Below are 14,544 nucleotides of genomic sequence, written 5' to 3'. Positions count from 1 at the left end.
CTCAAGTGATTAGCACTGGACCATCAGAAAGCAGTGCATAGTATGCATTAGATAGTTGGAAAATTAGTGCAGCCATCTTGGAGAGCTGAAAACATTGCCCAAAAATGGCGGATCAGACAGGCGGCAGATAATATACCCCCCTCCTGTCCTGAGAGAATTTTGTCCTAAAACCGGAGAGTCACCTTGACTGAGCCATGAGCATGATGTGTTCCTTTTCCTATAGGCCCCTTGACTAAAAAGGAGTTCCACCAGTTGCAAACAGTCCTCCAATGGGACACAATGCAGCATTTAGGATATGTAAAACAGCAAGAATAATAAACAACCCACAATAAGTAATACAAGAATATTATACAGAAAACAATGAAAAAGCTGCAGGAAGGCGCATGGATCTCAATTAGATCAGTCTGCAGATGAAGTGCCTCTTTAATCAGTATGACTCATTTGAATTAAAGAGGATCTCCACTTTAAATTCCTGCCAAGTATTTGTATTTCTGTTCTGCCCTATTCAAAGGGGCCCTCTGCCACATATGAAAGGCTCCAATATTATAAATGGTAGAGTGTGGCCCTGTTACAGATTTTACAATGGGGCCCAGTCAAATGATTCCCCTGATTTTACCACTACTCGTGGGCGGTGCCATGCTGCTGAGGAGCTATAGCCTAAAGAGCTGAATTTCATATTTATACCCTTCCCTCAAAGTTTTCCTGTGAATACTGGCCATATTGGCTACATTGCAACTGTATTAGATTTGCCATTTTGGCGTTCATTATATTTTCAGGTTTTTTTCTGTGAATTCTTTTATTAATATATCAATAAATATTAAGTTTAAATATTGGCTTTTTTTAGTATCACCCTCTATGATAATCTTTGATATCATTTGAATAAAATGTTCCTCTTGGCGAGACTCGGACATCATAAATTCAACACTTGAAAAAAAATTACTGACCCTCAATTATCAACCTGGGTCAGGTGACACTAGAGCAGATTCCTACAGCATCACATATCTCTGTGGCTATACTATCCTATTTTCCATTATGGTAACCATAAAAGTGTTCATGTTAAATAACTTTGCCATTACTTTGGTGATCCTGCACTAACCTTGCCTCATATCATACTTCTGTCACATCCAGAGCCAATTTAAGAGTTTTGCTGTTTCTCTGTTAGCTCTCAGGCTCTATGTTAACACAATCACTGAGGGTCCCCCCTTCATTTACCCCACACTTACTACTTCACCACAGTGTATTGCCCATGAGACAACACTTTTCCATTTGCCCTATTTGGAGACAGGCTGCCACCTTGTGGACCTGGCTTGTCGGTGTATTACCTGGTCAGCCAATGCATTTCTGAATGATCTGCATCACAAGAGGTATAGCTTCTCCTTGTGGAGAGTGCATAGTAGGGGTGAGAAGACTTATAAAGTTATGCATGCTCCTCTGGGAAATTGAATATGCAAATGGAGACGGAACAATGACTCTACAGCACCACCTATTGGAACAAAGCATTCCTGCAAGTCAAAGAATGATTTGATAAGTTTCCTCACAGCTTCTACATGCTATTTACAAGGAGAAACTGTACCCTTCCTGACCATACCACATGCCTCTCACCCAGTCAGCCAGCAACCTACTTTTCATTTATAAAGGACAAAAACCCCAAAACAGCTGTCTTTACATGGTTATATTTTCCTTCTGGAGAAGACCCCGGCTTTAGCTTATATTCCCAGTCATTGTTACAAGGCCTGTTAGGTCCGACAATGACTTGCAGGAATGTTACCTTCCAATAGGTGGCGTTGTAGAGGCATTGTTCAATCTACTACGGTATTTGCATATTGAATGGCATGCATGTAATACTACATTTTCCCTGTAGTGGCCGCTGCATTGAAAACTATGACTGGCTCTAGCTTTTGAAGCCAGATCCACAACAATCAGCAGATCACTCAATCAGTTTCAATTTAAAAAGAGCTATTCAACTCCTTTAGGCTGTGAACCGTAATGGTCGGTTCTAAATGGCAGCAGAATTTTGAATGCTGCCCTAGATGTGAAAGCAGTATAATATGAGGTAGAGCTCAATATAAGTAAATTTATTTAAGAACATTAGGTTCCTCCAGGCAGGTTTCTTTAACTATGGAACTCCCCTTTAAATTGGGGGTCTAGAAAAAGTACATGCTTTTTTTTCTGTGGCCTGGAGCTGGTGTTAACAAAAATCCCATGACATTTTCTGCTTATTTAGCGACTTGTACTTACTTAACTGGGAAATGGCGGATGTCATATAATGTGTAGTCCTCTTGGACAAATTCAGCTCAGATACAGCAGCATAAGGGGGAGGTAATGAAACAAAATGTGATGTGGACTGGTAAGATGGTTGAGAAGGTTGACAGGAAGCATGGAAAGGTTGAGCGGAAGCATGAGTCAGGGTTCCAGCTGGACTGGCAATTACTGGCAACTGAGGGAGGGGTACAGTTTCTAGGCAGGACAGAAAGGAACGGTCAGAGCTTTTAACATGGGCTTTCTGATAACTTAATGGAATCTGAGTTGAGTGTGGTTCATCTGCTTGGTCATCTGGCCCTATCTGGTGAGGTACATTTGGATTTTGGACCATTTTGTCAGGACCTCCTCTACTTTTGACATTCTGGACAGGAATCACAGGTAGAGCTGCTGGAATAAGGAGTTGTGGAGACATGTTCTGATGAAGCGCTGGTGAAGCCACAGAAGGAGAAGCAGAGCGAGACGAAAAGGACACAGAAGGATGTTTCACAGACTGATGAGCAGTTAATGGAGAATGGGAACTGGAAGGATTTGGTGGTGGTGGTGGGGATAAGGATATTTGCTTGATGCTTCGGGGTAGGGTCCCATTACTTGGCCAGATTGGAGAAAAGGCAGAAGCTTGGGATGCGGAAGGCTCAAATCCAGATAGACTGTTAGACAACAACTCTGGGGAATCGTTGGTTCTGTTAGAGGACTTTTGAGTGGATAAATTACTGGGTTCTGGGACAGGAGATGATGAAGAGATAGCTCTGGCATAAGATGGTGGTGGGATAACGCCAGTTGAAGGAGATGTTCTGTAGTTATTGTAGTCAGGAGGAGGAGACTGGCAGTGGGTAGGGGAGGAAGATACGTTTATCTGAAGGGTGGAAACTAAAAGAAGAAAAAATAAAATGAAAAGAGCAAAATGGGCATTTATCAAGGGCAACAAATCAGGCAGAGCGGTCAGGAAAGCTGGGAGTGCGAGACAGATGAAAACAGAAAATAAAAGATGCTGGCATGCACAGACTTTCATGGTTATAAGTCAAATAACAAAAGAAACCACAAGGGGTCTAGGTATGTAAGGAGAATAAAAATGCAGGAAATACTTAAAGGGATTTTCTACCATCAACAAAAAATAAGATTTTGTATCTATTGCTTAAGAACATTGGTGAGAGTCATTCCCCAGGAAACCCCACTAATGGACATTGAAGTAGCTCCCAAAGTAACCAAGAATTTTGACCTCTTTGGCTCCTCTGAGGTCCTTCTTTATCAGTGTCTACTTTGAGAGCCACTTGCTGATTGGCTGAAGCAGCTCTGCCAATCCAAATTGAATATGCAAATCTCTAAGCGTGTCAAAGAAAATGAACTAAATGCTATCACTAAGAAAAGCGGTATAAATAATAAAGTGATGATCACTGAGGGCAGCAAATACTGAAGCTATAGTTTAACCATCGGTCCTAAGGCCGGCTCTAGACTTGAGGTTTTTGTTAGCTGATCCTTTGGTTTCAGTGGGTTTGTGACAATGTATTGTCTATGGTGATTGGGACTAGCAAATCAATGTCTGCCACCAGGGAATTGGGGATTACATAGGTTGCTTAATTCTATTGTTTACCTTCAAAGATAAGTAGCATCAGATGTGTCCTAGCAATCACTTATCCAAATCTCAGAACTATGGGGGCATGTTTATGGTGGAGCTCATTTGTGTTCCCAGCAGATTTTGCTTGCAATGCGATAAATTCAAACCATCAAAACATATAAATTATTTGAGCTCTTTAGACTTGATTAATGGTATAATTGTGTTGGTTATAATTATGGATGATGTATAAATCTGAATGCAGTGAGCTCCTCCTGCCCCATGACAGTTGTGAGACCTGCCGCCCTTGTAGGTACACCACTGTAGATCAGGGCCCTGGAGGAGAGACCTCACCAATGTTCTCTAACTAGAAATACAAAAGAGCATATTTATGTTGGAAAGAAAACCCCTCTCCAAATACTGTAAATCACATTTGTTAAGTACCTTCATTATAGCACAAGAAGCGTCATTTTCCAGTAACCTTAAATTTTTTAAAGCCCAATATTGGCTCAAGCCTGACATTTCAGAATTAAAAGGGCAGCGTCCTCAACTTGTTTATGGGTTTTTTATGTTAATAATACGAGACATACAATAAATTGTACATACCTCACAACATCTCAAACAGGCAAATAAGGACACTTAAGGCTTTATGCATGAAATACTCACTCATGAAAATTCTAGCATTCACCTCAACAGTCTCTCACACATTATTACAGACAATGTTAACTATGCATGGCCAAAAGCACTACAAGAACTTACATTACATTGTACAAAACCAGTAAAGCAAAGGAGTATGCTAGACATTGGTGCAGTCAAGTGAAGCCTTACTTCACTCAAAACCTAAAATTTAGGCATATTTCCCCCAAAGGTGGTGTAGCTATAGAGGCGCAGTGGTCACAAGTTCGACCTGGCCCCTAAGCCAAGAGGCCCACAGGTGCCCTTACCACAGTAGTGTAGACTCCAGCCATAATAATCTGGCAGAGCACTCCTGAATCACTGTGGTCAATCATAGTGCTCTCAAACCCCCCCCCCCCCCCTGCCCTCAACCCTATGATCACTGGAGTGAGAAAACATGACATCCAGGGCAATACTGGAGCCTGGGAAGGTGAGTAATCGTAGTACCCCAGGTATGCAGCATTAGCCTCCAACAAGAATTTTAAAATGTCTCATTGACTGCCCTAGTGTTTCTCAACTCCAATCTTAAAGTTCGCACAATAAGTTATCCTTTCAGGATTTCCTCAGTACCGCACAGGTGATGTAATTGTCAGATTTTCCGTAATTGCAACAGGTATTTTGTCTATAAGATATCCAGAAATCATGACCTCTTGAGTCTACCTGAGGGCTGGAGATGACAAGCACTATGCAAGACCACCATGGATATTTGAATTAAACCCCTCACTATTTTAGACCACCAGAAATGGAGACACTAGTACCTTCACTGTCCTAGACCACCAGGTGTACAGGCATTAACCCATTCGCTGTTCTAGACCACCAGGCATACAGACATTAACCCCTTCACTCGAACCTAACATTTAGGCATATTTCCCCCAAAGGTGGTGTAGCTATATGAGGCCGTTAGGGATACAACATTAGCCCCTTCATTACTCTAGTACACCAGGGATACCAATATTAATCCTTCACTGCCCTAGATCACCAGGAAAACTGATATTAACCATTATACTACCTTAGACCACCACAGATGTAGACAGTAACCTTCACTGTGCTACACCTGTATGCTATTTAATACTATTTGTTTAAATGCTGTATAGCCAATTATTAGAGTGCTGTACATTAATATTTATCAGTTTTGCCCAAATTAGAGTTAGCTGTGCTCTGATCCCTAATTACTATGTTCACTAGCTACAAAGGCTTAGAGGGAACATTGCTAAAGGGTTTTTTTACTCTTCTGTTTCATTTTAGCTTTACTTTATGCAGTAAATAGCATACTTAATGGTGGTTTCCAGATACTAACTGGTTTTATTATGTTTTTTTCCTATTCTAGCATGGACAGGTGGTCCAATTAAGACACGAGTGTCCTATTAGTTTTAATAATACATACCCAAAACCTATGATGTGCAAGTATATGTTAATTGGCTGGGGTGTTACAATCGTATGGTTATTATTTTTCAAAAATCATGGCAGAGAATGCAATATGTGTTGCAATGTGTTAATACGCCCTAAAAAATCTAATTAGCCTATCAGAATTACAGACCATAAACAAAAGAACAGTATAAAACACTCAGTACTACACGGAAACACAAGAAACAGATCCATCAACAGCAGCTTGTTGAGGTACCAACAGGGCTCTTATTTTCCTACACTACATAAAGTAAAAACAAATGACTACAGCAAGAAAGCCATGCAGCTATATAACACAGATGATCAATTGTACATTTGCTAACTATAGAGCTAGTAGTTCCCTTTAATTACGTCACAAAACAATTTGTTCTCCTTGCTTTGGTTGCATTGCTTCTGCATTATTTTCCATTATACTTCTATTTCAGTAATGAATTCTCTCTTAATCAAGAACTACATCTGAGATTTCATAAGCCAATCCCAGGTACGTACAATAGCATAGGAAAGGAAATAACACTGCCATGACATAAAACTGCTACACAGTGTGATATTCCCACCGGGAACAAGCAGAATACAATACAGAGAGAAAGAACCTCACATGAATACAGAAACCATAGTTCTATTAGCCACTATGTCTAAGCTGCTTAGGTGTGATATTATCTGCAGTCAGCCTCTCACATAGCACTATGTTGCATCCTGTAATGTTACTGAATGCCATCATTAGTAATAAGGCATGACAGAGGTTGGGATGCAATGATCTGTTTAAGTAGCTCCCAAATTTAGAGGGTGAGCCAGCGCCTTATTTAGTCAATGTGTAGTGATTACCTGATATCTTGTAGTTTATAATTCTGCTATCCCGATATGTAAATCTCTTCATGCACTGATTTCCCTATATACAAGAACTAATCAGACTACAGAATATGGATGGAGGAAGGAAAGAGGGGCGATTTAAACTTTTGATTAAGGAGGAGACAGTCTACACCAGACTCTAGCAGACAATAGAAAGGCCATCTTGAAAAGAAGCATCATTTCTACCTACTCTATCCTACCAAAAGTAAATCGACACCTGAGCAATCAAAAGTGGTATTTATTTATTGGATACTCTCCGTTGCATACTTTCTACTTACATCTTATACACTTCAGCTGGTATTACCCTCCATTCATCCTGCAATACAACCTACAGACCAAGACCATGCCACGAAAAAAATACACAATACACTTAGGGAAAAGGTGTTCCTCAGGCATGTTTCATACCCAGGTACGTCCACTAATTTGAAAATTAGCTTAATTTCTTACTCCATTGAACTTTCTTCTTTTGCTCAATTGTCCAATGACAATGCTCCTTGCACTACTGCAGTAAGGCCAATGTATCATCTTTGAGAGATGTTTTCAGGATAAATAGAGAGAAATGCCAGCTGGAACGTTTCAGATGTTAGTAGAAATCACACCACTGAGCATATCTGATGTCACTAAGGCCAAAGGAGCCACCACTAAGTATTAAAAGAGTTTTCCAGGCAGTGCTAGCTCTCAGTGCCGGGCTACACCGGGGTCGGAGCAGAAGCCACTGCTCCGACCCCTTTGTAGTGGCCAGCGCTCAAAACTGCAGGCATAGCCATCATTGAAATTAAGGGGACCCCAGCCTGCAATTACAAGTACACCTCCGACTGATTTCAATGAGAGCTGCGCTTGCAACTACAAGTGCTGGCCACTACACATAGGTCGGTGTAGCGGCTTCCGTTCCAACCCCGTTGTAGCTCAACACTGACAGTTGGCGCTGCCTGGAAAACACCTTTAACATATGGAAATAAATACTACTTTTAATTCTTGCTCAGGTGTACAATCATTTTTGGCAAGGGCCTTTTTACATGGGAAGACCTGTTGAGAGCAAATGCCCAACACGACATCCCAGCAATGATCATTCTTTGCTTTTACACAGGAACAATCATTACTGACTGAATGGAGGTGAACCGGGCCGGGGATCATTCCTGCCCACCTGCCTCTATTCACAGTAAATAGGCAGTTGTTCATAGATGAATGAATGAATGAATGCCTGTTTACACGGGCAATCATCGTTCAGTTGTTGTGCATGCATAAACTGAAGAACGAATGATAACCAAATTATCACTCATTGTTCAGCCTGTCCATGCATTTACACTGAATGATAATCTGAACAATTATCCGTGTAAAAGGGCCCTATGATAGTGTATCTTCAGATATGGAATGGCGCTGCCTTGAATATACCTCACTGATTTTGCAAACTTAAAGCTATAGACTGAAGAGGATGGCACAGCTTCACAGCCTCTACTTCTAGCAATTGTATTGTGGGGGTCCTAAACTCCTACTCATGCTTTCTTCTAATAGAACTAAAAATAAATGTAATTTCACTTTGTCTTGAAAGCTACCTGTCGGCAAGACACTGCTTTGGATCAAGACATTTTAATGGTCTTCTATAATAAACTGCTTGCCACAAGTTTTCCCACTACACTGCCCCTGTGGCCCCAGACGGAGGTATCAGGAAATCTAAATGTATAAATAAGCCATCTTATTTCTTCTCCACTGATGTGTAAAGCTAAATTCAGAATTCTGTTCTGTTCTCCTGGTCCAGACAGCAGGACACTGTTAGACAGCAGCTACATTGTTAGGCCCTATGTACAAGGCAGAATCCGCATCAGAGATCCGACTCATGATCCGCAGCAGACGATCGCAGCTTAGCAGTTCTCTGCTGCTGATTAGGTCACTGCCGTGGTGATACGTCACTTTTTTTGTGTCTAGACTCCATGTCAAGTCACTGACGAAATCTGCCATGTGAACAAGGTCTTAGAGGGAATCTATCATCCTCTTTAAGCTGCTGTTTCTGAAGGCAGCATAAGATAAGGACAGGCATGCTGAGTCCAGCGATATCCTTGTTTTATGCAGTAGCTCAGTAGAAACTTCCATTCTACTATCAGCAACCACACACAGAGGACTAAACTTCAATATTCATTAGGCTTCCCACGCCCATCCCACAAACTCACAGGGCCAACCACACTTACCCCACCCTCCGGCCACTGATTGTCAGCTGTCTCCTGATGCACGATAATAGGAAGACAGCCATCCAACAGTGGCCAGAGGTCGGGGTAGGCATGGCTGCGCGCCACCGCCGTGAGTGAGGCTAACCACAGCTGATGAGTATTGAGGACCAATGTGTGTGGCTGCTACTAATAAAATGTAAGCTTCAGACAAACTGCTGTACAATTAGGTACAGCAGACATATTGCTGTAACCAGTGTGACTGTCAGTGCCCTATGGTATCCTCAGAGATGGCAGCATAAAGATGGTGATAGATTCTCTCTTCAGCCACCTGCAGACGGGTGGGTCGGATCCGGCGGCGAGGATTCTTGCCACAGGACCCGACCCGAGCGCCTGCAGAGAGCGGCGCGTACTTACCCGCGCCCGCAGCTCCAGCTGTTTGATGTGCCAGCTTGCCGGGCAACCTGCGCATGTGCAGACCGGAGCCGGTGGCCGGGCAGTGACATTTCGCAGAGCCCCGCACAGAAATAGAGCATGCCGCGATTTGTTTGCCGTGCAAAATCGCGGCCGTCTGCATAGGATTGCGTTAACAAACGCAATCCTATGCAGGCTTCCAGCGGCAGAAATTCTCGCCGCAGGACCCAACCCGAGCACCTACAGAGAGCAGCGCGTACTCACCCGCGCCACGGCTCTAGCTGTTTGATGTGCCGGCTTGCCGGGCAGCCTGCGCATGTGCAGACCGGAGCCAGCGGCCGGGCAGTGACGTTTCGCAGAGCCCCGCACAGAAATAGAGCATGCCGCGATTTGTTTGCTGTGCAAAATCGCGGCCTTCTGCATAGGATTGCGTTTGTTAACGCAATCCTATGCAGGCTTCCAGCGGCGGAAATTCCGCGGGAAATCCCGCCGAGGAATTTCTGCTCGTGTGCAGGCGTCCGGCTTTAGGTCCGTCAGCAAGCTTGCACTAAAGCCCTATCTGGTTTTAATGGCGACCAGCAGAGTTATTAAAGCAACACTGTATATGACTTGAGAAAAATTACAATATAACATAAAATCTGTACAAAATCAGAGAAGCAAGGCTGCTCAGCTGTTTATGCAGATTTGATCTTGATCTGTGTTTTGCTATGGACTGGCTACAATAAATGCATATTAGAGAAACGCAGAAAAGTGGTGGCCTGTAGAACTCTAACCGCATGAGGACATATTGCACTGGGTCTGAGCGCCATCTCTGGTTAGTGTCTGTTCCTACAAATAATTATTATGTCAACTCATTTACTCAAAACAGAGCCTTTGCTACTTTATCTAAAAAAGAGGCTCCTCACATTCACGTCATATAAGGGGCTGTTGACATCACGCTTTAGCCATCCACGAAGAACATACAAAAAAAAGATGTCAAAATGTATTGCTCGATGTTCCCATAGACTATAATTGTTCAAACGCACGCTTTGGGCTACAACTGACCTACCTGACATTTGTGTACTTCATGTTGTGCGATAGAAAAGCAAAGCATACCATGCTTTTCTGTCCCACAAAAAAAACGGATGCTTCACCTTTAGGTTACTTGTTTACAGTATAGCTCGGTGTGCTCACGCTTTCGTTACAGTTATCAATTCTAATTCCATCTCTCTGTTCTGTTTATGAGCAGAGAAAAGGAATGAGAACTAAAATAATGTTTCAGTTTTTTCCCTCCATTAACCCTTTCCAATCCAATTCGTATCCTGGTTTTCCTAGGCGGCTTACTCTTTTTCTGCCATTATACAACGGTGCTATCTGCTGGCTAAAGCCAGTACTGCATGAGGTGACACGTTAGATAGACTCCGACAGCAGAGAGGCTGGCAATATACAGTAAGAGAACCCAGATGGATGTCTATCAACATCATAGCTGTACAGCCTGAAATCATAATGTCTTCAGAGGTCAGACAGTGGATTGGAAAGGGTTAATTTTAATTTTAAAAACATTTAATTCTTTCAGTTTATTTCCATTCCATTAGGGCTCTTTTTTTTGTTTTTAAACAGGAATAAATGGTTTTGCAAATAAGAAACATGGAAATGTAAAGCCCTAAGCTTCCATAAGTCTCTAACATTTATGTTTTTTTGTTCTCAAATACCTAAAACAAAAAAATGAAAAACAGTGTTCAATTACAAAAATTTTCTTTAAAAAAAAAAAAAAGACTTAAGTCAAAAACGTGTACTTTTTTAAAGGAAAAAAATGGACACAAACATATGGAAATGTATGGTTATATGTTTAACATTTATGCTAAAGAAAAAAGTATACAGGTGCTAAAAATTGCATATATTTGTATACTTTTTTGATGTATATTTAACATATACGGTGAGAGTACATTGAAAACGTGATGTTAACAGCCACAAACTCATACGTCCAAGATGAGATGCAGAATTGATGTTTTACTCAATACAGAGTATATTATTAATACACATTATTATAAAAGGTATGTATTCAAGCAGACTACAGGGAAATCACCCCAGTAACATTCTATTCATACAGTTAACAGGTAAAGGCACAGAGCATGCCTCAATACACATGTTGGCGCACACAGTTCAGTGAACACACTTGCCTGTAGTTGATGTCCTCCTTTCTAGCGTCTCTTGTCGCTGTTGCGCTTCCATTAATTGCCTGAATAATAACATATTAATAATAATAATAAATATTGTATCAGATATCACACAGGAACACAGCTTTAATGACTTGTGCGCAGTACCCCAGTTCTATCACTAGATGTCCTCCTGCTCCTTTCACAGTCTGCTGCACAGGTTTATTAGGATAATCCATCCTGCAGGTAACAGAGGATTTTGACACCAGCGGTGGGTAATATAATAAAGAATATGGCTATGTTCACCTCCGCGTCTGGAACCTCCGTCCGAAGGTTCTGTCACAGATCTAGGACAAAATGCCGGAAGAAAAAGTCCTACATGAAGTCCAGTAAAATGCTGGACAGCTTAATGGAGACCAAACAAAAACAATTATAGTCAATGAGGTCTATTTAGCACTGTTTGGTTCCATCAAAGGGCGATTCATTTGACCAGAGGATTCCCCTTTCCTGCTACATAACAGAAAATGCAGATGTGAGCATAGACTTAGGCTTTGTTCACATTGGGGCTTTCTTTTTCTGTTGTTCGGCACTATCTTAGAAGATCTGACTATAATGGGTTCTGTCCAGCTGCTGTTATGCAGTCCAGCATTTTCCAGGTTGAAATAGCGCTATTTTATCTTGGATTTTCACAGAAATCGGTGACAAAGGAAAGCAGCCTCCTATGCTGATGTTAACGAGCCCTAACCTATAATTGTCAGTTAATTTTTAAAGATATTTTCCCTGAAATTAATAGTGCAAGGAAGGAAAATAAACTTGCTGGGACTTGAAATTTTGCAAGAGCCACAAGTACTGGGACTACTGACAGTGCATGGCACAAACATCGAGTTGTCAAGCCACATCTGCTTATGGTGACTTCATTATGTAGCAGAAATACTGTATACTGCTATAGGATGCATTTAGCCTGCCTAAGCCTGTAGGAGACATGTCAGGTATAGGTTGGCTTCATACTCCAATTCAGCGAGTGTCCAGCCTTACAGTTGTGGGGCTCCATCTGAATTGCCGAAAAAGCACTAGTCGCCTATGCTATTCTGTCCAGCCCAAATGTTGGAAACCATGTCAAAAGGAGATCTTATTGGTCTCCATTTGATCAATGAGAGCCTATGGTTCTGCTTGGGGTTCCTTCTGAAAGCCATTTTCCATGATAGAGTGATAGAGACTGAAAGGCTGGATGCAGAAACAGTGTGAACTCAGTCTTCGTTAATACATGCAACATAACGAAGGCAGGTGGGGAAGCTCAAATCATTTTTCATTTGAGTTTGAAATAAATCTTTAAAAAGAAGTGCTAAGGGTAGACCTGTCCCCTTTAAATCCTTTTAGATGACCTTCTATTCTGCCAAATGTTCTTTTAAGCCTTGTTTATGGAAAACTGTGCATGTAGGTGGAATAAACACATAGTTAAGTTACAGAAGAGTCTAAATTTGAACGTGTTAAAACCCATTTTGTCATCCGGCTTCCTGAGAGCATGTCATTTATTTTAAGGCGAACGTATCACCAGTTTTTGTTTGTGATTATATCCACATTATGCCAGAACAGAACCTTTTCTTAACTGTCCTAGATTAGAATAAAGTTCTGTCGTTCTTCAGGGTACAGTGCGGCTATTGTCCTTGAGATGTGTCCGATATTGCAGCTCAGCCCTGTTCGCTTGAAATGGCTTGTTTCACCTGGACAGTCTTGTTTATATACCTTTTTAGAGAATATGAACTGCATAAATGGGAGAAGTGGCTTCTGCTCTAGTAGACTTGGTGCAACCATATACTACATGGTCACACAGTAATTTTTTCCCAGCATTGGCTGACATAACTTGAGTCTCCCTGCTCCAGACACTGGTAAAGGGCAGGATCTGGAGTCTTTCATGCTTGCATCAAGACATTTACTTGTACTACATACAAAGGATATACATGCAAAGCAATGGTCTCCAAGTTTTGGCTCTCCAGCTGTTGCAATACTACAACTCCCAGTGTTCTCTGGTTGTCATGGTATGCTGAGAGTTTAGTTTCCGAACAGTTGGAGAGCCAAGGGTTGGACACTAGTGTATGGTGTCAGTAATTTGCACTAGTACACCTGTAGGATATGGGTCATATCACATATTTAACCCTTTGCAATCCAATTTTGGATTCAGGGGTTCCTAGGGGGTTTTCTTTTTCTGCCATTATACAATAGCACCATCTGCTGGCTAGAGCCAGTACTGCGGTATGGGACATGCTGGAGAGGCCCCGACAACAGACTGGCCAGTAACATACAGTAAGAATACCCTGCCGGATGTCTTCTGACATTGGAGCTGTACAGCCTTCAATCAGAATGTCTTTAGACATCAGACAGTGGATTGGAAAGGGTTAAAGCCTGAGCCAAGTGGAAGAGGATTTACCATTATGATCCTTACTTGATAAATTGGAAGACCGTGTATAAAAACTTATACTCCCTTTGTGTTCTGTCAGGAAGTGGTTAATGTCTCCTTGGGAAACACTATAATAGCTCAGCGACTAACATCTGTTCATCTCCAGTCACAGTCTGCAGACACAGCTCTTTTTTATCAGCTGTCAATTCTCCCCCCCCCCCCCCCCCCCCCCGCTACATCTCTCCTCTGCAGGAGCATTTCCATTTAGCTTCATCTAGACGCTGCAATTAATGCACACCAATTACCCATTTCACTGGTAAATTATGTCTATTAGTTCTGGACTCATCCCCCCCAGAAACAGCACCCCTCAAGGCAGTGTATGGTATTGCCACTCCAAGCAATTACAAGCCTAAATGGATGCAGCAACATCTCAAAAACAGAACTTGTATTGATTCTGTGTTACATTTTGTATAAAGCTGGCTATATACACTATTCTACCAAAAGTGATTTGACAGCTGAGCAAGAATCAAAAGTAGTATTTATTAACAAATATCAATACTTAGTGGGGCCTCCTTTAGCCCCAATGACATCAGATTCTCTCAGTCACATACTTTCTGTTAACATGTAATACACTTCAGCTAGTATTTCCCTCCATTCATCCTGCAAATCTTTGTCTAGTTCTCTAAAAGGAGATGCATTGGCTCA

General features: G+C 41.8%; 1 protein-coding gene across 7 annotated transcripts in view; it reads right to left on the bottom strand.

Annotated features, from left to right (window-relative positions):
• The window catches only part of EVL (Enah/Vasp-like), a 136,249-nt gene that overhangs the window by 20,493 nt on the left and 101,212 nt on the right, over positions 1 to 14,544 (bottom strand). For 5 of the 7 annotated variants that reach the window (XM_066607970.1, XM_066607967.1, XM_066607972.1 and 2 more), the window contains exons 5-6: positions 11,469 to 11,527; positions 2,239 to 3,129 (exon numbers count right to left, since the gene is read on the bottom strand). In XM_066607970.1, coding sequence (XP_066464067.1) covers positions 2,239 to 3,129; positions 11,469 to 11,527 — 950 coding nt within the window. The remainder of the gene's footprint in view (positions 1 to 2,238; positions 3,130 to 11,468; positions 11,528 to 14,544) is intronic. The other 2 variants (XM_066607973.1, XM_066607974.1) reach the window with 1 other exon arrangement.

This window comes from Eleutherodactylus coqui, chromosome 6, assembly GCF_035609145.1.
Source record: "Eleutherodactylus coqui strain aEleCoq1 chromosome 6, aEleCoq1.hap1, whole genome shotgun sequence".
Taxonomy (NCBI): Eukaryota; Metazoa; Chordata; class Amphibia; order Anura; family Eleutherodactylidae; genus Eleutherodactylus; species Eleutherodactylus coqui.
This window is presented reverse-complemented; position numbering and strand designations above follow the sequence as displayed.